This window comes from Eschrichtius robustus, chromosome 3, assembly GCF_028021215.1.
Source record: "Eschrichtius robustus isolate mEscRob2 chromosome 3, mEscRob2.pri, whole genome shotgun sequence".
Taxonomy (NCBI): Eukaryota; Metazoa; Chordata; class Mammalia; order Artiodactyla; family Eschrichtiidae; genus Eschrichtius; species Eschrichtius robustus.
The window spans coordinates 178009276-178032488 of NC_090826.1; the positions used below are offsets into that span (position 1 = coordinate 178009276).

General features: G+C 34.9%; 1 protein-coding gene across 2 annotated transcripts in view; it reads right to left on the reverse strand.

Moving 5' to 3' along the window:
* The window catches only part of BRINP3 (BMP/retinoic acid inducible neural specific 3), a 402541-nt gene that overhangs the window by 131017 nt on the left and 248311 nt on the right, over nt 1-23213 (reverse strand). For both annotated transcript variants that reach the window (XM_068538551.1, XM_068538552.1), the window contains 2 exons: nt 12368-12473; nt 3853-4089 (listed from right to left, as the gene is read on the reverse strand). In XM_068538551.1, coding sequence (XP_068394652.1) covers nt 3853-4089; nt 12368-12473 — 343 coding nt within the window. The remainder of the gene's footprint in view (nt 1-3852; nt 4090-12367; nt 12474-23213) is intronic.

Below are 23213 nucleotides of genomic sequence, written 5' to 3' on the forward strand. Positions count from 1 at the left end.
GCCTCTCTTGTTGCGGAGCACAGGCTCCAGACGCGCAGGCTCAGTAATTGTGGCTCACGGGCCTAGTTGCTCCGTGGCATGTGGGATCTTCCCAGACCAGGGCTCGTACCCATGTCCCCTGCATTAGCAGGCAGATTCTCAACTACTGTGCCACCAGGGAAGCCCTGCTGTGCTTTTTGAATCTGTAGGTTGAATTTGGAAGTTTTCAGTTTAAAAAAATTTCATGCATATCTCACATGCTTGCCATGCATCTATCCAATATTTCGTTGTTGCTTTTCTCACTGCTTCCATTTCTATCTATTCCATTAACCTCTCTTCCTGTTCACTAATCCTGTTCCCCACTATGCCAAGACTCCTATGAAAACAAAATTTTGAGTTATTTATTTCAGATACTGCATTTTTATGTTTTAGAAGGTCCTTTAGTCCAGTTGTATAGATTCCAAATCTCTGGTGAACTTTTCAATATCTCCATCTAGTTTATCCTTCCTTTCATTTTTTGAGCATTTTAATAATAATTATCTGAAAATTGTTCCTATTAATTTCAATATCTGGATAATCTTACATCTGTTACCTGTTTCTTTTTGATATTAGCCATAAGGTCTTCTCTGCTCACATACGTTGTAAATTAGAGTTTTATGTTCATCATAAATAAAAAAAAAAAATTGCAGAGATTTTAGAAAATGTTTTCCTCCTCAAGACGTCACTCTCTTCATATTTAACAGACACTATAGGGAGTTGATCCTAAAAAAATCAGGATATGAGCTATATCAGTGTGGGGTTAGACTTGTAGAGAACTCAGTCCGGCTCTGACTCTCCCCTGTTCTTAGGGTATGGCCCTGCAGAACCTTCAGTTAAGGACCTGGTGAGCGTTTGCTACTTCAGGCCTGTAACACTGCAGAAGATTCAATGCTATCATTCAGAGGTTTTCAGTTTATCTCTTTAGGAACATCTGACATAGGTTAAGGCAAATGTCTTAAAGAGAAAACTGGTCATATATTTAAAACTCCTTAAGCCTCCAATTTTCTCACTTTAATCTACTATGACTGCCAAATTTTCTTCTGATTTCTCTGTCCTGGAATGCCAGCATTTTTCAGGGACTAGTCCTAGATTCTCAGCTTCTAACTCTGCCCTGAATTGATAAATGTGCCCCAGGGGAAAGCAGTTATAGAAACACAGTGTTACTTCCTCATTCTCTCTGGGGTTTTCCATCCTTCCCTGTTTTATTTTCAAGCTCTTCCCTCTAGAGAGTTTTTATCTCTTAAGCACCTAAAGTCTGCGGTAAACTTCATTAAGTTTGAAAAGACTTTTGAATAGTTCTTTAGCATCCAGCACTATCTGAAATTCAGCAAATACCTTGTGGTAAAACTGAACTTCTTTAGGCCCATTGAGTCCAGAATTTTGTCATTCTAGTCTCCATAACTGCTAGAAGTGTGTTGGTTTTTCTTTCTCCCATCAGCCACTCTCTGCCTGGGGAAATGCAAAGCCCTCAGGCTCTGTTCTCAGAATTCAATAAATTAATGAATAAAATGAAAGAAAGAAAGAGAAACAAAGAAAGGAAGAAAGGAAGGAAACAAGCTATGGATCCCACACATCTCACACCATTTTAGTCTATTTAGTTGTTGTTACTTTTATGATCTATTATGTCTTTAAAAATATAATTTTAAAAATTATTCAACTTTTTAGTTACTATCAATAGAAGTATTGGCCTACTTCAATCTACTACATTTCACCTGGAAACAAAAAACCCAATGCTCATTTGGTGATTTTTAAAAATATAGTCTCAAGGCAAAATAATAGGGGTGGCAATCCTATGTGAGTTCCACAAATACGGGCTTTCTAAGATTCCCTGGTATAACACATTATACATTATCTAAAAGTGTTGCATTTCATGATTATTTTTAATATCAGATGGTTCTACTTGAATATAACATATTAGATTTCCAATATATTACTTATGAGTATTCTATTGGAAAAACAAAAGAAGAATTTGAGGTTAGAAATAAATGCATTTCAACAGTGTCAAGGAGATATGACTTTTTGATTCTTAGACAGTTTTTGCTATTTGTATACAAAGAAATATTACCCTAATAGAGGAGGATTATTTATTATACACTATTTTGATCAAAATATATCTTAATAAAATCTAAATCTATTAACTCTTTCTAAATCTATTTACCTACCCTTTTACTTTATAATTTGGTGGTTCTACTACACAAAAAGATGAGGGTTTGTTGAAACCATCAATTGTGTTTTTTCTTGTCTGATGTTAGCTGTGGGCTTGTCATATATGGCTTTTATTATGTTGAAATATGTTCCTTCTATGCCTAAATTAAGTGTTTTTATTATGAATGTATGTTAAATTTCATTATCATTTTTAAATGTGCTTGGTTAAATGAATCACTGGAAAAATTATGACATTCAAACATATAAATCTGATCTCTTGGCAGTTGAAACCTCTCTTGTCACTTTGAAAGTTAGTCATGTCCAACACTTTTGACTAAATGCTACATAATTTATGTAGCATTTAGTCAATAATAAAAATCCCCCACATTCTGGGGATTTTTATTATTCTATTATCATGAATGATTATATATGTTGTTATCAATATTTTTCATTTCATTTTGAGGCATTCTTAACCTTTTATTAAAGTTCATTGTTTTATGAAATGAAGGCCATTACAGGTTACATAGTCCATAAGTAACAATATTGAAAACACAATTATGCACTCATAAAAATTCAGAAATAACAAAAACAAACTGCACAAACATTAAGTCAAAATTGATCTGAATTTGGTTTAAAAATAAGTAGTTTAGTGAAAGTGCACGTGCATGAGATTCACTTTAATGTAAAGAAAGTATAGAACGTTCACACTTTGGATCTTGCCTCACAAGTGAATCTCGGGGCCCATGGGAATAGTCCAGAGGGGTATCAGAGGTACTGGACTAAGAACGCTGCCTGCCATATCAATAAACAATAAACAAAGGCTGTTGTGGCCATCAGCCATCAGCCACCTCAGCCACTACAGCCACCCTGACGTGAGCCCTGAGGGAACTCAGGATGGAAACAAGATACCAGCTATCAAGCTATCAGCCTCTGCAGCCACCCTCCTACGGTGCGCCCTGAGGAGGCTCAGGATGAGAAAGCACAGGATAGGTTTCTATCACCAGGATGGCACCTAAAGCCAGGATAGCACCTCAGCTATCTGGCCCCAGATAGCTGAGGTGCATATCAAGGAAAGAGTTCAATGAGCTTTGACTTTGCATCTTCCCATACCCAGAAAAGCACTAAATTCCTTAACTTGAGATACCTGGTTTTCCTTAATTAACAGTATCTTTTGATACTGTTCTGACTACCTGGACTCTATATAGGAGTCTTGCAAAACTCCTATATATCCCGGTTCCTCCTTTACCTCTTTGGAGCCCTCCCTCAGAGCGATCTGAGAGTCCTGTCTCCTGGGCTTGAATTGCTCAGAAAATCCGCCGAATAAAACATAAATACATAATTCTCAACTTTTAGGTTGTGCATTTTTTTTCAGTCAACAATTTAAATTCTTATATTGAGAAAGGCAAGGACTTTCTTCATTAAATGACTAATAAATCAGCTCAAGAGCAGGCTAGGTTCTAGTGCCAATAGTACATAGCAATACACAAAGTACCATATAGGCTTTCAGTAAAATACTGAATAACCGGCAATAAAAGCAATACACATGTCCATTTGAAAGAATAATAAGGATAAATTGAATAAAATCCTCCAAGTATGGAAGAGTTTCTCACAAAAGGGTAAAACAGTCTTCTCAATATGGCAATTTTTTTTGGCAAAGTTTAGAAGTGTTAGATAAAATATATGTCTTACCTGATTCCTCAAAGTCGATGTTGTAGGTTTTCCAGGTTTCAGTTATGCGAAGAAGATTCTCCTCCATGGCTTGAATGTCCATGGAGGGGCAGTTGCATTCTGGAAATTTGGGACCACACTGACACCAGCAGTCATTGTCCTTGCAGATAAACTCTCCCTCTGAATTGCAAGCAATGTAGCTCAAAGCTGCTTGTACAAAATGCTCCTGAAGGTAGTCTGGAAGGAGTACTTGCAGCCCTTAAAGAACAAACCAAAACAGTAAGTTTACTCTGATAAAGAAAAAAGCATAATACATGTCTACATATTCACAAAAAGTCAAAATTTGTGTATATTGTTATGTATTTATGCATATTTTAAAACCATCATTAGAAAATTATCGAAGTCTGTAAAATTGCAAATATTTATAATTCTTTTTAATATATACTGACTCCATGAACTGTTCAAGAATCCTGGAAACTGGGACTTCCCTGGTGGTCCAGTGGTAAAGAATCTGCCTTCCAATGCAAGGGACGCATGTTTGATCCTTGGTCGGGGAACTAAGATCCCACATGCCGCGGGGCAACTAAGCCTGCGTGCCACAACTACTGAGTTTGCGGCCTCAACGAGAGAGCCCATGTGCTGCAAACTACAGAGCCCATGCGCCCTGGAGCCTGCACACCGCACTAGAGAGAGAAAACCCGCAGGCCACAACTAGAGAGAAGCCTGAGCGCCACACCGAAGAGCCAGCCCACAGTGAAAAGATCCCACATGCCTCAATGAAGACACCGCATGCCACAAATAATACCCGAGCCACAGCTAAGACCCGATGCAGCCAAAATAAATAAATAAATAAAATAAATTAAAAAAAAAAGAATCCTGAAAATTATAGAGGTGTTTAATATCTCAGACTATCTGATTTTGTTTTTTAAACTGATTTGATGGGCATTTGACTTAATTGATCAGAATATTTGGTTATTTTTATATAATGTAGATAGAACCTATCTTCCCATACTTTTGAAAAGAGATGTATGCATTTATTTTACACTACTTGATTTCATATAGTTTTCAATACTTTCATATATCTTTAGCTCATGTTCTATCAGCTCACATCTACATAGATATCATAATACAGAGGATTTGTGGCATCAGCAAAAGAGTTATGAAATGTTGCTATAATGCTTATCTCATGCCACTAACAACACATAACTTTATATGAGTTTATTTTTCATATGATCACTTAGATTGACTACAGGGAAACTATTAGACTGATTTAATTATTTCACAGTTTATTTCCTTGTCATGTATTAAGACAGCCTTAGTGATACAGTTTATTTCTTTTCTACAAGCAAGTTTAGTAAATTTGCTAACTTTTAAGAAAATATAAAAAATGAAAATAAGGCTATAAAATTAACATTCGGAGATCTCTACTAGTTTTTACATTTTAGCATTTCTTGCTACATAGAAAAATCTAATCAAAAAGGTAAATATTCAATGTAATAAAATAAACATAAAAGTAAGGGAAAACTTAGTCAATACCTAATTGCTATTTACTACAAAATTTGATTTTTACAACTTTTACATGTCTCCTTTCTAACAAAAACAAAAAAAACCACAATTTTTTGATACAACCATCATCTATGAGGTTAATTCAATTAAAATCATGAATTAACATTTAGGAAAAAGATCTACTTTGTAAATATCTTGACAATTATACCTATCTCATTCTTTCAGGTTAATTCTCCCATAGGTGGGTCAGGAAAAGTACGTTTAGCACTTACATATTTACTTTATTATTCATTTTAATTTTACCTCAAATAAATAACATTTATGGAATGCCTTCCATTTGGAAGAGACTTTCTAGGGAAAGTACAAATATGAAGATGACCGAAACATATCTCTGCCCTAAAGGTACTTGCAATACACTTAGGAAAAATAAAAGAAGTAATATAATATGTAATTTTAGAAGTATGTAATAATATTATGCAATAGTACTTAATAACTACTAGAGTTGGGTTACAGATATTTCACTAGGTATGATTAATTGTTCCATAAAAAAGGTAGACTGGAACAGTATTTGACACGTGGATATGCTTCAACATTAAGAGAGGTTTTTTGTGGCATAGGATAATACCTTAACAACATCACACACAAATGAACTGTGGAATATATTTTTTAAAATAGCAACTAGTAGTATTGTTTTAATACATATGCAGTATAAGAATGCAATGAGTGAGTTGCTTAGAAAAATAAATCTAGAGTAATGTTATTGGGGTTCCCATAACAGGGTGAAGTATATGGAATTAATTCATTTGTATTTAAATGATGTTTAACAATGAAGGTACTCTGAGTGGTATGTTATTTCGATATAGAAGATATAAAGAAAAAAGATCAGTTTAGACGGAAGACTGAAAAATATCTAAACTAAGGAAATGATGATCAAAAGGCAGTTTAGGAGACAGGAGAAGAGGAGTGAGAATCTACTAGACACTACTTTATTTGATGTAAGGCAGGTGAAATATGTCAAATGACTTGAAGGAATAAAATGATAAAGCTAGAAATATTCTTAAATGATTAGTCCTGTGGGTCACCAAATTACTGTATAGTTGAGAAATATCTAGTGACTGCTTCTGACAATTCTGCCATTCAGTGTTAAAAACAAAGTCAGAGTCTCTGTTAATGTGACTCAGGAGTCCAAATATACTTATTTTAATATTGTATGTTTTAACATCGCAGGTAACTGTAAGTCTATGGACCAGATGTATGGAACCCGCTGATTATGTCAACCTTAATTTTACAAAAAAACACCCCCCAAAGCAAAAAGAAATTCAGAGAATTTTCAACTATAATCTCTTCGAATATTTTCTCAGACCCTTTCTTTGTCTCTTCTTCTTTTGGGACCCCTATAATTCGAATGTTGGTGCGTTTAGTGTTGTCCCAGATCTCTGAGACTGTCCTCAATTCTTTTCCTTCTTTTTTCTTTTCTGCTCTGTGGCAGTTATTTCCACTATTCTATCTTCCAGGTCACTTATCCGGTCCTCTGCCTCAGGTATTCTGCTATTGATTCCTTCTAGAGTATTTTTAATTTCATTTATTGTGGTGTTCATCATTGTTTGTTTGCTCTTTAATTCTTCTATTTCCCTGTTAAACGTTTCTTGTATTTTCTCCATTCTTTTTCCAAGATTTTGGATCACCTTTACTATCATTACTCTGAATTCTTTTTCAGGTAGACTGCCTATTTCCTCTTCATTTGTTTGGTCTGGTGGGTTTTTTCCTTGCTCCTTCAGCTGCTGCATATTTCTCTGTCTTCTCATTTTGTTTAACTTACTGTGTTTGGGGTCTCCTTTTCACAGCCTGCAAGTTTGTAGTTCCTGTTAGTTTTGGTGTCTGCCCCCAGTGGGTAAGGTTGGTTCAGTGGGTTGTGTAGGCTCCCTGGTGGAGGGGCCTGGTGCCTGTGTTCTGGTAGGTGGGGCTGGATCTTGTCCCTCTGGTGGGCAGGGCCACGTCTGTTTGCATTTTTTGAGGTGTCTGTGAACTTAGTATGGCTTTAGCCTGCCTCTCTGCTAATGCGTGGTGTTGTGTTCCTGTCTTGCTAATTGTTTGACATGGGGTGTCCAGCACTGGAGCTTGCTGGCTGTTGGGTGGAGCTGGGTCTTAGTGTTGAGACGGAGATCTCTGGGAGAGCTCTCGCCAATTAATATTATGTGGGGCCGGTAGGTCTCTGGTGGTCCAATGTCCTGGACTTGGCTCTCCCACCTCAGTGGCTCAGGCCCGACACTCGGCCAGAGCACCAAGACCCTGCCAGCTGCACGGCAAGAGAGAAAAGGAAAAAACAAAACAAAAAATGAACAGACAGACCCCAAGACAAATGGTAAAAGCAAAACTAAACGGGCAAAATTACACAAAGAAACATACACACACACTCACGAGGAAAAAAAAAAAAAAAAAAGGAAGATAGCAACCAAACCGATAAACAAACCCACCAATGAAAACAAGCACTAAAAACGAAACTAAGATAAATATAAAACCAAAAACAAATCAAATGCAGAAAGCAAACCCCAAGTCTACAATTGCTCCCAAAGTCTACCCCCTCAATTTTCGGAACATTCATTGTCTATTCAGGTATTCCACAGATGCAGGGTTTATCAAGCCAATTGTGGGGATTTAATCCACTGCTCCTGAGGCTTCACAGGGAAATTTCCCTTTCTCTTCTTTGTTCCCACAGCTCCTGGGGTTCAGCTTTGGATTTGGCCATGCCTCTGCACGTAGGCCACACTTAGGCATCTGTTCCCTGCCCAGACAGTGGAGTGTTAAAGCAGGGGCTGATTGGGGCTCTCTTGCTCACTCAGGCCGGGGAAAGGGAGGGGTACGGTAGTCATAATTGAAATGTGGGGCGTGCCTGCAGCGGCAGAGGCCAATATGATGTTGCAACAGCCTGAGGCCTGCTGTGTGTTCTCTCAGGGAGTTGGCCCTGGATCATGGGACCTTGGCAGTGGTGTGCTGTACAGGCTCCCAGGGGGTGGTGGGTAGTGACCTGTGCTTGCACAAAGGATTCTTGGTGGCAGCGGCAGCAGCTCTAGCAGTCTGTGCCCGCCTCTGGGGTCCAAGGTGATATCCGTGGCTTGCCCTTGTCTCTGGAGCTTGCTTAGGCAGTGCTCTGCCGTCTCTCGAGCTTGTTTAGGCGTTGTTCTGAATCTCCTCTCCTTGTGCACCCAGAAACAGTGGTCTCTTGCCTCTCCAGCAGGTCCAGACTTTCCCAGACTCCCTCTCGGCTAGCTGTGGCACACTAGCCCCCTTCAGGCTGTGTTCATGCAGCCAACCCCAGTCCTCTCCCTGGGACCTGACCTCCAAAGCCTGAGCCTCAGCTCTCAGCCCCCACCTGCCCCGGCAGGTGAGCAAACAAGCGTCTCAGGCTGGTGAGTGCTGGTTGGCACTGATCCTCTGTGCGGGAATCTCTCTGCTTTGCCCTATGCACCCCTGTTGCTGCAGTCTGCTCCGTGGCTCCGAAGCTTCCCCCCACCACCCTCGGTCTCCACCAGTGAAGGGGCTTCCTAGTGTGTGGAAACTTTTCCTCCTTCACAGCTCCCTCCCAGATGTGCAGGTCCCATCCCTATTCTTTTGTCTCTGTTTTTTCCTTTTTCTTTTGCCCTACCCAGGTTTGTGGGGAGTTTCTTGCCTTTTGGGAGGTCTGAGGTCTTCTGCCAGCGTTCAGTATGTGTTCTGTAGGAGTTGTTCCACATGTAGATATATTTTTGATGTATTTGTGGGGAGGAAGATGATCTCCACATCATACTCCTCCGCCATCTTGAAGGTTTCCCCGATAAATAACTTTTAAAAACAAATATTATCTGTTCCTTGAAAACTCATGATTTAATGAATTGATAGAGCTCTGTTAATTAGTTTATGGGTTTTTTTTTGCTAGAAATATAACTTAATATAAATTATTTCAATATAAATTATTTGCCTTCTTTTAATTTTTATATGTGTAAAGCTTGAGAAAATTTGTTCCAACATACCAATAAACGATAGGAAAGAAAAAAATTTTTTAAGCAATATCATCAGATTTTTATTACAAGCAAAAGATAATTGCATGGTGTCCCATCTTTAAAAGTTACATTAAATCTTCTATTTGATAATAATGCCGTCCTTTGCCAATTTTGATGAAATAAAACATTAGGAACTAACTGATCTTGAAAAGTATTTGTCACCTAGTCATATGGATCACTCACTTTCTGGGAATTTTACTAAAAAGTTACTACCAAGATTTTATAACTTTTAATTACTACTGTTACCCTTTCACTCAAATGTACCTTGCTTGATATGTTAAATTCATATGGGGCTGAAGAAATTGGAATATCATTAATTTCAATATGTATTTGCTCACACTTCTTATGAATTACTTTTTGTCATATGTTTTAAATACATTTTATTAATAATTTGGAGTTGTAGATATGGATATTTCAGTTATTTTTTTTTTTAATGTCTGTTCTGTACCCTAATTGGCAAAGCCAGACAGACAAGCAGGTAAATCCAGCTTACTCACTGCCAGAAAACATTTCATTTCATTTGTTTTCAGTCAAAATCAGTGTGTTAATGTGTAATGCATCTCTCTGACATCTCATTTATGAATGTCAATTCCAATATAGATAGTTAAGTCATGGAATTCTTTCTGAATTTGTTGCCTAATGCTGTAGCTTCAATAATTCTTATTGATGCTTTCTTTGCTCTGATAAAATTCTATTTCAGGAGTAATTCTTCTTCTTCTACAAGAGGAGAGGTTTGGAAGAAGAAGGTCAATACTGAAAAACTCTTATAATTCTAGATTCCTCTCAATAATAGAGCTGAATTCAGAAGATCTCCAAATGGGTCTAACACTGATTCTAATGCTTCACCTTGTGCTTACAAACAAAACAGGAGACCCTAACTCTCTCTTTCTCTCTCTCTGTATATATATATACATATATATGTATATATATATATACACACACACACACACAATATGTCATCTATGTCTATATCCATCTATCCATAAAACCAACCAACTTACTATACAACTATATAACTAACTAACTATGAAAGACACAAAGACCTCTGGTGGTACCTTAATGAAAGATTCTTCAGAGACACAAGTTTTTCCAACTGCCACATATAGTGATCCAGAGTTTTTTATACCCTTTAAAGAAATGTATCATGGTAAGGTTACTACAGAATTTGTGAATGCTTTGCATTCTTTTTCAAAGTGGAGAAGAGCTACTATTAAAGGTAGATTGAAAGGTGAATCAACCTGATACTTGTACTATAAGTACAGATGAAATTTAAGAAAGAGTACAAGGGAAATTGAAGGTCTCGATATTGATTTCCTAATGTTATGTTTGGAATGATCTTTGTTCATTGGGGTACAAATATAGTTGCAATAGACAACTGAAAATATAGGCCTAGCAAATAAAAAAGGTGAAAGAGATGCAGGTTTCTGTCTTACAAAAATTGAGGAGAGTAGAAAATAGTAGTTATATAAGGAGTATTGATTCATTTATTCCTTGTGTTAATTTTTCTTCAAAGAAGATGGGAGGCTGAAGTTTTGTGTTTATAATATAATATTTTCAAAACTGAACACAGTGATTCACAAAGAGTAAAAATCAATAAATAGTGTTAATAAATAAAATTTAATAATAAATCAATTGAAATAAACATATTTGATATAAACATGCTTTGTCTTTTTCTATTAAAGTTAGTACTCTGATGGAAAGTTAATACATACATTTAAAAAGGAGTGACTAGTAGAGAATTACAAGTAATATTGATAGATTGGGTTTCTATTTAAATTAGAGAAAATATTTCAATAACTTTAAATCTAAAATTGACAATGATAAATTGGATAGCATTTAAAGTTTAAAAATGTTAAGTGCTTTCTTTGTGATTTTTATACAATTTAAAATGAATGAAATTCATTTATTATTTAGGGTAAATTTAAATAACCTGATGCCATTACATTTTTTAGATGGAAAAGTTGAGGAAAAATGGCATAATTTCTGAAACTTTTAAGCATTTTTATGTAAAACTGAATAACGTAAATACAGATCTAACTTCTGCAATTAAAAAAGGTAGACTAGAAAGAACAACTCAAAACTAGCCCTTTGATCAGTCAACTTAGTTTAGATGATCTGTCATCACAAAGACATTTCTGAATTTATTCAACTAGTATGTGTTTAAACATGTGGATTCATAACCTTTCCCTGCCTGCATGAATGAGTGATATACACATCCTTATAACCAGTTAGGATAATATGTATTTGTTAAAATTATTATTTTAAAAAGTCCTCTATTGAATTATCTCACAAAATATAGTAATAGAAAGAAGATGATAAATTACCTTTATCATATAATGTATCTTTATAAATGAAATAATGCAAGTATAAGTATTATGTTAATATATTCTTAAGTATATTTCTGTTTGTCAGAAGAGAAATGAAGTCTTAATTATCATATTAGTTTATCTTTAAAATGTCAAACGTTCACATCACAGTATGCATAAATATGGTTGCGATTTTTATCAGAATCTATAAGGAAGAAGTCAAAGCTCAGGGAGACCTATCGAAAAACTGCTACTTACTGAGACAATGATTACTGTATGGAAGAAAAATATTATCACAAAACATTCTCTATTGTTATCGATTACTTAATTTAAGAAGTAAAGTGAATTTTGACATTCCCTTCATCTGGTCTAGAATGTTCATATCAGCTAAAAATTAGGAGATTAGCCTTTTATGAGAACTCTAAAAGCCTAGTACTGCACATACAGCTAGAAAGAAAGAAAGAAAGAAAAGAAAGAAAGAAAGAAAGAAAAAGAAAGAAAAGAAAGAAAGAAAGAAAGAAAGAAAGAAAGAAAGAAAGAAAGAAAGAAAGAAAGGAAGAGAGAGAGAGAGAGAGAGGGAGGGAGGGAGCGAGGGAGGAAGGAAGGAAGGAAGAGAGAAGAAAGAAATCACAACTGGATAACTGTCATTCAGGCTCATAGAGAATTAATGAAATTGTACTTACATACCTTGCAACTGAATCTTATTCTCAGGACTCTGAACCAGAACAGAACTGACAGAATCTAGGTTGTCATAGTTACTGCAGCCAAGAGGACCCGTCCGTGTTTCTGTTACCTAAAGAACAAAACATCAACTTTATTTTATATGCCACACTTTACCGTGTTCTTTCCATTCAATGTAGTTGCCACACACTGATATTATACATCTGACGGTAAACATCACTAAAAGGTCTAGGATCTGATACACACCAACAGTACACCTAAGCACAGAGGAGACAAATGACGCCCTTTATCTTCAATTCCATTTCCTTCTCTTTGGCCAGTCATCAATCTTCAGAGAAAATAACAGAAGCCCTCTTTGGTCAACAATATCCTTCATATAAGGTCACCGATTTTACCCAAGATAAGACAGAGCATGCTTTTAGGTAGAGAGCAAGTTTGACTCATATGAAAATTGTTTTTTGTTTGTTTATCTTTCCTCAATAAATCAAAACCATTTACCAGGCTACGGTCTGAAGACTGATATTATTATTTTATTCTTCTACTTAAAAATCTATAATTTCCCATTCTTTTATGGTGGTATCAATGTCTAAATTCTTCTGCTTGGCTTCCATCTGCCCCACTTCTCCCAGCAGGCAGGTGATCTTGCTGTCCAGTTGGACTTTGTTAATTCTATGCCTTTGCTTATACAACATCCTTCACCTTATCCCACCTTTCTCCTTTTGGACTAATTGGTTTTCTCTATCCTCATGATCAACCTCATGTTCAAACACCCACACAAAGTAGTCCCTAATGATTCCCACTTGTATTACTTCACTATTTCTATAAAGTTATGGTTTGCAGGGCCCAACCTTAGCACTTAATTATGGAATCACATATTGCAGAGTAATTTTTTTCCCATGGGTGTCTCGGATGGATGGTATCAGGAGATGAGGAGGCATTTAATCAATTATGTCTGACTGGAAATTTGTCCTGAGGATATTTTTCTTTAAAACCAAGCATTTTAAAGCAGAGGAGCATTGTAATCATTTTTGTGTTTTAAAAATATATTCACAGCCACCAGAATGGTTTGCAAAACATCATTCAGCTCATTTTATTTCGCAGTTCACAGCCACATAATGGCTTCCCATCTCGCTCAGGATAAAAGCCAGAGCCCTTTTCCATGGCTAAAAAGATGCCCTATTTTCCAGCTCCCTGTTACCTCTCTGAACTCATCTCTCTTCCACTTTTCCTCATTCACTCCACTCCAAGCACACTGGCTTCTTTGCTGTTCCCCAAACACATGCTAGTTATCCTCCTGCTTCATGATTTTTGACTTGCTGTTCCCGAGCCTGGAATGCTCTTCCTCGAAATATTTCTAAGCTCACTCGTTCACTTTCTTCAAGTTTTTGTTCAAATGTCTCTCTCTCTGGACTTCTTGGACTAACCTATTTTAAATGAATATACCTTCCCACATTTCCCTCTTCCAACCATTATTTCCTTTGCTCCTTACATTGTTCTATCTTTTCCACAGTGGTTTTCCACTTCTAACATGCTGCATAATTTACTCACTTAACATGATTATGGTCAACACCTCTTATTAGAATGCAAGCTCCACAAGTGCAGAGAATATTGCCTATTTGTTTACTGAAGTATTCACAGAACATATTATGTTCTGGTATAAGCCCATAGGTATTAATATTAAGACAAAGAGAAGCAGAGAGTGTGAGGGGAAAACCAAACCAAGGAAGATACTAAGGCCATTATCAAGATGATGACGGCCTGAATGGAGTAGTGGCAATATGATTTATCTGAAGAAGATGGATTTTGAAAAACAATTAGAATGGGCAAGATTATGAAACATCGAAAATGTACATGATGGAAGGAGGGAAATGCAACAGAAGTTTCTAGCATAAGTGATAATATTAAGATATGGGGCAAAGAAGCTCCACTGTGAAGAGAATGTAAGGAAGCCTGGTTTTGATTATTTTGACTCTGAATTGAATAACACTCCTGGTTGGAAACATCCAGTAGAAGAAGTGACAATGTAGATATATTTCTTAGAAGTTATGTCGAAGATGAGATTACTATTTTAGGAATCAAAAACTTATATAGGTGATAATCAAAGATAGGGCGATGGACACTTTAGCTCAGATGCATGGAGGGAATGCATAATTATATCATGACAACTCTACCATATTTTCTAAACAACGAGTCCTTTAGAATAACCGAGATTGGCTATGAGCACACAGCAACAATTGGGAATGTGATTTACTCTTTCTCTAACACCACACTGACTGTGTAGTCCTCTACTGCTGTTCTCTAGTGGTGACACAGAGGATCCCTTATTTTGTTCAGGAAAATAATTTCTGATGTTGATATGTGTCACATACATGCATGTGCATGTATACGTGTGTATGATTAATATTAAATATAAATTATTAATCACAAATGAGTAAAAGGAAGATTAAGGCACCAAAGGAAATATTTATAATTTAAGATAATTTGAATCTTCATCTTGTCCTATCAAGTAGCTTAACTATTTTCCCCTAACACACACAAATGTATACACACCACATTAATATAAAGAAATTCCAATGTTTGTCATTTTTAAGGAAGTTTTCTAAATAAAAGTGGCTTAAAGCACATACTCATTGACATAAGAGATCTTAGAAATTGGTATGCAATTTCCTGAACACTTAACTGTTGAAAGAGGATAAATAGTATTATTTTATCTCATTACAGACAGTCCCTTATATTCAGTTACTGTGTTCTTGAGAATAAATGCAGAAGATTTAAATAACAGTCTTATAAATTTAGAGGCTTGAATATCTCTATCTACCTCTATAGCTATAGATCATTTTATTCCCTTACCTTTCACAGCATACAATAATAAAATATAGTATATCCTACTGATGACTTAATTTTGTTCTTTATCACTCACAGCTGATTTCACTGATCATTGTCTGATTTAATATAAAAATTCACAAACTCTAGCACATTCAATGATGCAAATCCATTTTTCCAATTGTATTATATTTTAAGAACCTTACATGTCAGCATTAATAAATGTGTCAATACTTATTTTATATGTTCAATACTAGTGAAAGGAATAAAAATGAAAAGAAAGTAATAAAAACTAACTTATTGTACAAACAGTTCTATAGAGATGTTAACTCTACCAAAAAATGAATTATGTAGTTGTGCCACAAAGAGCTTGAACTTTTGTTCATCAGCTGACAGATGAACATCCGATTTTGGGGTCTCCATATATAATGTAACAAAGGAAGAGTTATTCAATAGCTAAACTTAAAAATGATTAAGGGCTTCCCTGGTGGTGCAATGGTTGGGAATCTGCCTGCCAATGCAGGGGACACAGGTTCAAGCCCTGGTCCGGGAAGATCCCACATGCCACGGAGCAGCTAAGCCCATGAGCCACAACTGAGTCTGCGCTCTAGAGCCCATGAGCCACAACTACTGAAGCCCGCGTGCCTAGAACCCGTGCTCCGCAACAAGAGAAGCCACCGCAATGAGAAGCCCGCCACGGCAATGAAGAGTAGCCCCCGCTCGCCGCAACTAGAGAAAGCCTGCGCGCAGCAAGCAAGACCCAATGCAGCCAAAAGTAATAAATAAATAAGTTAATTGATTAATTTATTTAAAAAAGAACTCTAAAAAAAAATGATTAAGACTGACAATAACCCAGTACTGATAGCATTCAGTGTTTTGATAAATGACATATAGAATGAGAAAAAAATTTTTTTTCACTTATCTCTTGGTGAGAAGATCTTGAAACAGGGAACACTGTTTTTAGGATACAAAAATGATGTTCTTTCTGAGGTGTTACATTGATTTGTGGTTTTATCTGAATATTATGAGGAAAATTAATGTTCTTGAGGGGCTGGGAAATTGAAAAGGGGAGTGGAATGTACAGAAATGGAAAACATGGCTAGGCCAGCTGTGGAATGTAAATTCAAAACTTTTCAAAATGTATTTAGCACAAATTTGTCTTCAAAATGTAACAAATGTGCTCTTCTCTAATTGACCACTTATGTGAACTGTGTTTAAATATATTGTTAAAATTCAGAAAGGATATTAAAAGTATAGTAAATGGAAAAAAATGCCCGTGCTTTCATTTCAACTTTTCCTACATTGTTTCTATTTTGTTTCATTAAACTGATGTCTATTATTTTCACAGTTGGAGAATTTTACAGAGAGTAAAAGAAAATAAATAATATTCCTAATTCAAAGAGATGACTTGGAAGTAATTATGTAAACAATAATATAAATTCAACTTTATTTAGGTTAAAATAAAGTGGTATAGATAATTTAGTTGGAAATAAAAAGTCTTTGTTATTTTTGATCAAATTTTCTGAGTCTTACACATTCTTAAGATAATATCACGCCACAACAATGCATTGGAATTATAAAATTAATTCAGCAAGAATTAATTGAAGAAAAACTATCTCAAGCAAAAAAAATAAACTATCTCAAGGAAAAAAAAAGAAAAAAGTTAAAACAATGAAAAAAAGTGGGACAAAAAAAGAGTAAACAAAAACACATCACATTCCTAAAGGAAAATAGTACTATTAGTACTATAGCACTATTAGAGAGTTCATTGTCTTAAAATTAACACATTATATATTTAAAATATTTCCAGTCAAAATCATAATCATGTTATATAATTTGAAGAAAATAGACTTAAATGAGAATGCTCAGGTCACCATCATAACTCCACTGCTTACTAGAGAGGAAGCGATCTAAGATTCAAGTTTCTATCTGGTGAAATGGGTAAAATTTTCTTACAGCATAAAGAGGTTGTGAAGAAAAATGAGATAATCCATGATATGTGCTTATCATGGGCCTGAACCACAGTAATGATTTCACAGTAAATGTAAAATGTGTGTAAATGTTTACTATTAAAAGGCAGAGGCACAATAACTCTATGGTAAACTTACTGGAATCATTCATAGCCCACCTCTCAATTAAGGCTGTAAAATCCTATTATTTTTTCTGACATCAGTGCTGCATGTTAACATTTTTCTCTGTAGACAGAGAAAGGGCGTCTGTGTTTTAGAACATCCTAAATCAAACTCACCCTTAAATGAGGCTATGAACAAATTTTGTACATCACATCGATATGCAAATCAAGTACAATATAGTAAGAATAATCCACAACAAGACTAAATCAGAAATATTGGTATAGAAAAAACAATGGGTAGTTCAACGGCATAGAACAGAAAAGAACGAACGGAAAAGAACAACAACAGCAACTACACTGAAAATAGAAAAAGTTTCCTTATCTCTAGTGTAAAAGACAATCAAGGAGTCTCTCAAAAAAGTATGCTTGTATGAGAAAATCTTTATCCACACTGAATGAAAAAAGTGAAAGAAAATGTATACGCACTTTGTAAAATTATACATACACGTATATTATAAATAGCTCTGTGAGCCTCCTATTGCTCTAAGCTTTTTTCAAAATGAAACAGTTTTAGTTCACCATTTTAACTGAACTGATTATTGTTTATCAACAACATAATAAAATGCATGATTGTATGAACAGTGTATCTCTTATTGCAAATCTGTAAATACACATTTTTAAAAGTTTATAATGTTCCTAGAAAATTTATCTGAAATCAAGAGGGAGAAATATTTTTACCTCCTAAACTCAAAAAAAGACAGGAATGTGTCTATTCTCTATTACAATGACTTGTCATCTATAAACTATTTACTGATCATATGATAATAAATATGGAATAGCAGGATTATTGTTTGTTCCAAAATGTCATTTTTAATGACAAAATTAATAAATGTGCATGTTGGAAATTCAAGCAATGAAATAAACTGAAAAGCCCAGAGGAACAACTACTTTCCCCCGATTATATATTTGCCCTCATCTTTTTATCAGACTTGAAAATGGTTAAAATTAGGAGCAACTGCTATTCACGGCCATCGTTTATTCACAGCACCAAATTTTCATGTGTTTACATTTTTACAGCCATTTTCTCCTTAAAAAATATTGCATTTAATTTGTTTCAAAATTATATTAGAGTATATTGAAACAGTTTTTGAATAATTTCATATCACCATTGATTATGTATATGAAACAATAGAATACTGATAAGTACAATCTGGCTCATTTACAAAGAGTTATGTGCAGAGAGAGAACCTAGTGTCTCCCTTGTGGATTTGATTATCTTTTCTAGAGACCTACATCTTAGCTAGAGAATACAAAAGAAATGCTAATATTTAAGAGAGGATCTTGCCTATCCCGTATTATAGTAAGAGAAATGCATTTACACAGGGGGCTGGGGTGGAAGGAGCAGTGAAATTGGTTACTGGTACCTACATCTGGATGAACTGCAGTACCAGATACTGCCTACATTTTTTAGTGTGGACCACATTCTTCCATATTTCATTCAAAAATGCCATACAATATAGTACACTTCAAATGCCACTTCTGCCAGAAATAATCTTTTTAATCTTTAATCACCTAACACACTTAAAAATTTTTTTTTTGTTAAGAATAAATTAGAGGACATCAACCATATTTGTCTCATATTGCACTTCTGACGTCTTAACAAGTTTTCTCACTTAATATAAGAACTGGTAATTTCTTTCAAATAAAAATAAAGATGTATTATTGTATAAATTTTTCCTCAAAAGTTATTCATTTTACTATCTCTTTCTTTATTAAAAAACATCACTTAGCATCATTGCAATTCAATAAATGACTCATATCCAGAATATATGAAGAAATCTATAGGACTTCTGGTTTCCAGTTCTGCATATATGGAGGTTCGAAGTCACTACTCCCTCCTAACAACAAGTCAAACCCTAACAATAAGGAAAACAGACTGAAAAATCAACAACTCTTCTTGGACTCATCAGAGAAGGAAGCAAACTGCTACCCCCAAGATTGGAAAGACAGGGAATACAGGGAGTCACAGCTCAGAGCAGAAACTTGAGAGTTGAAACAAGTATGGGAATCAGTGCTAAGGTAAGAAAAACTGAACTTCCATTGACAAATGGCTAGCGAGTAAGTGTGTGGAAAAGTCTGGGAGTTAAAAACTCCAGAGGGACCCAGTCATAAAAAGGGTCCTCATCATATTTTGAGATCTACCTCCAGGAGCTCAATCAGGTTCCTACAGTAAATATTAAAGAAAAATGCCCTCTTGCTTCCCACAGTGCGAGGGGAAATGGAACCATTTTGAAATACTGTGGAGCCCTCTGCTCTCCTCTGCCCTCAGGGGAAACTAGTTAACCAGAGCCCAACTCTCTGTGGGACTATCTGAGCCTAACCGACCTAGGGGAAGGGGAATCCCTAATTCCAGCCCACTTTAGCCATCTTGTCCCACTCCAGGGGTGAGGAAGAAAAAAACTGAGAAACTCCCGTGAAGTTTACAGTCCAAAGGCATAGGCTCCATAAAAGACAGACCAAACTATAGGACCATGGAATGCTTCCCCTTCCCCACACCTCATCATCACATTACTAAAGGCCTGTTTATAGTAGTTCCTTTTACCCAGTACATCATGTCCAGCTGTCAAGAAAAAAAGTACAAGTTATACCAAAAGGCAAGAAACACAATCTGAAGAGACAGAGCAAGCACCAGAACAAGACATGACAAAGATGCTGGAATGATCAGATCAAGAACTTAAAACCACTATGATTAATATGCTAAGGGCTCTAGTGGATAAAGTAGACAGCATACAAAAACATAGACAATATAAGCAGAGAGATGGAAATCCTAAGAAAGAATGGAAAAGAAATGCTAGAGGTAAAAAGCACTGTAACAGAAAAGAAGAATGCCTCTGATGGGTTCATCAGTAGACAGGTCTGAGGAAAGAATCTCTGAGCTAGAGGATATATCAATAGCATTCTCAAAACTCAAAAGCAAAGACAACAAAGACTGATTAAAAAAAAAAAAACAGAATAGAATATCCAAGGATTGAGGGACAACCACAAAGGGTGTGACACAAACATAATGAGAATACCAGAAGGAGAAGAAAGGACAAGGAACAGAAAAAAATATTTGAAGCAAGAATGACTGAGAATTTCCCCCAAATTAATGTTCAAGATCAAACCACAGATCCAGGAAGATCAGAAAACACCGAGTAGAAAAAAATGCCTAAAAACGATACTAGGCATATCATTTTTAAATTACAGAAAATCAAAAATAAAGAAAAAATCCTGAATGAAGCCAGAGGAATAAAATACATTACCTATAGAGGAACCAAGATACGAATTACATCTGGCTTCTCCTCAGAAACAAAACAAGGAGACACTGAAATATTTACAGTGAAATATTTATAGTGTTGAAAGAAAAAAACACCAACCTAGAATTTTGTACCCTATAAAGTTAACCTTCAAAAATGAAGAAGAAATAGACTTTCATACACAAAAATTGAGGAAATTTGTTGTCAGTAGACTTGCCTTGCAAGAAATGTTAAATGAAGATCTTCATAAAGAAGAAAAAAATATTATAGGTCAGAAACTCAGATCTATATAAAGTAACAAGAACATCAAAGAAGGAATATGTGAAGACAAAATAAAAACTTTTTATTTTTCTTATTCTTAATTGACCTAACTGATAATAGTTCATTCAAAATAATAATACCAAAAATGTATAAATTATGTATGTTTACATATATATCTTTTGAGTATATATACCTTATGTGTGTATTGCATATATATATATATACACATATGTGTATATATATAAGTGAAATGAATGACAAAAATGATAGAGTAATACAAGGGATGGGAGGGAAAATTAAGCTTATTTTGTTATTATAAGGTACTCACACTACCCATGAAGTGGTATAGTGTTATTTGAAAGTAGACTTGAATTAGCTATAAATGTATATTGCACACTCCAGGATGATGACTAGAAGACGTAAAAAAAAAAAAAAAGAATTATAACCAATATGCTTCAGAAGGAGAGAAAATGGAATAATATAAAATGCTCAATTAAAACCACAGAAGGCAGACAAAGAGTGGAGGACAAAAAAAAAAGGAACAAAGAACAAGGACAACAAATAGAAAACATTAATAATATGGTAGATATCAATAATCACTTGGAACATCAATACATCAATTAAAAGACAGAAATTGTCAGAATGGAGCAAAAAACAAGGCCAAACTATAGACTGTCCACAAGGAACCCACTTTAAATGTAAATCTACATATCGATTAAAAGTAAATAAATGGAGAAAAATATACCATTCTAACGCTAATCAAAAGAAAGTAAGAGTATAATTACATAACTATCTTAATTTCAGACAGAGCAGACTTTGAAGCTAATAAAGTAACAAGGGATAAAGAAGGGCATCACACAATGAGGAAAATGTCAACTCTCCAAGAAGATGTAATAATAATATGTATGTGCCTAACAACAGTGCATCAAGCTGTATGTATGAGGCAAAAATTGATAGAACTGTAAAAAGAAATGGATGAATCCAATAGCTTAGTTGGAAATTTCAACACCCTTCTATTAGAAATGGACAGGCCCAACAGGCAGAAATGTAAGTAAACCTTACTTACAACTTACTGTTGTAAACCAACAGTAAGATGGCAACAGCAATACTTAAAAAAAACACTTGACAAACAGACAACATTAGCATCTAATGATCATGACACTCTGCAATTTCCTTATCAGGAAATTTAAAATAACAATGAGGTAGCATTATCCATTCCCAAATGTCTTAAAATAGTATAATGATAGAATATGCCAAGTGCTGATAATAATGCAGAAGAAGTGTAATTCTCATACACTGCAGCTGGAAGTGTAAATTAGTACCACCACTTATACTTTAGAAAATTCTTTGAAACTATCTACATAAGCAGATGGAGGCAAATCTTATGAGCCCGACCTACAGCCAACAAAAATATGAACATGCGTGTAACCTAAAGACACATGCAAATAGGTTCATAACAACACCATTCTCAATAATCCCTAACAGAAAAAAAATCAAAATGTTAATCAATAATTCAATGTATAAGTAAATTGAGGATTTGAATATTGTACCACAGTAAGAATAAATTAAAGTCAATGGCACAGAATAACTTGAATGAATCTCACAAATACAATGTTAAGTGAAATAAGCCACATATATTATGCTTCCTCCAATATGAAGTTCAAAGTCAGACAAAAATAATTTATGATGTTACAAGCCAGGATGGTGGTAACACTTTGTGAATAGAAGTTATAGTAGAGGATATAGAGGGACTTCTTGGATTCTGGTAATGTTCTGTGTTTTATATAGATGATGGAAGCTCAAATGTGTTCCAATCTCAATACTATGATTTTGCACTTTTCTGTATATATGTATATATCAGTATATATATATATATATATATATATATATATATTTACTGTATATATCAGTAAAACATTTACTAATAAAAGTTGGTTAATATTCTCCTCATGAATTACATCAGGGCAGGTACCATGTCATCTACATCTATATGGATATCTATGTATCTATCTATCTACCTATCAATTTATATATCTGTCATCTATCTATTCATCAGTCATCTATTTATACTACAATACTAGCTTGGATCTTTGCACATGTATCCTTTCAAATTATTATTATAATGTGATTTTGTAAAAAGAATGTGCTAAAATCTGACACTGAATGATTGTGAAAAACAAATGACTTATTTTTAGATTATTAACATAATAGTTTACTTAATCAAATCAAATCCCCTTTTAATCATCTTAAAATATCATATTTATTTTATCTTTTTTCAAGGCCACAATTATGCCTATTCTATAATTGCAGATATGCACATGATAAATCAATTCTATATACTAGGTACTAACTTATCATCATTCATTTTTATTTCGTAGTTACTCATAATTCCAAAATATAT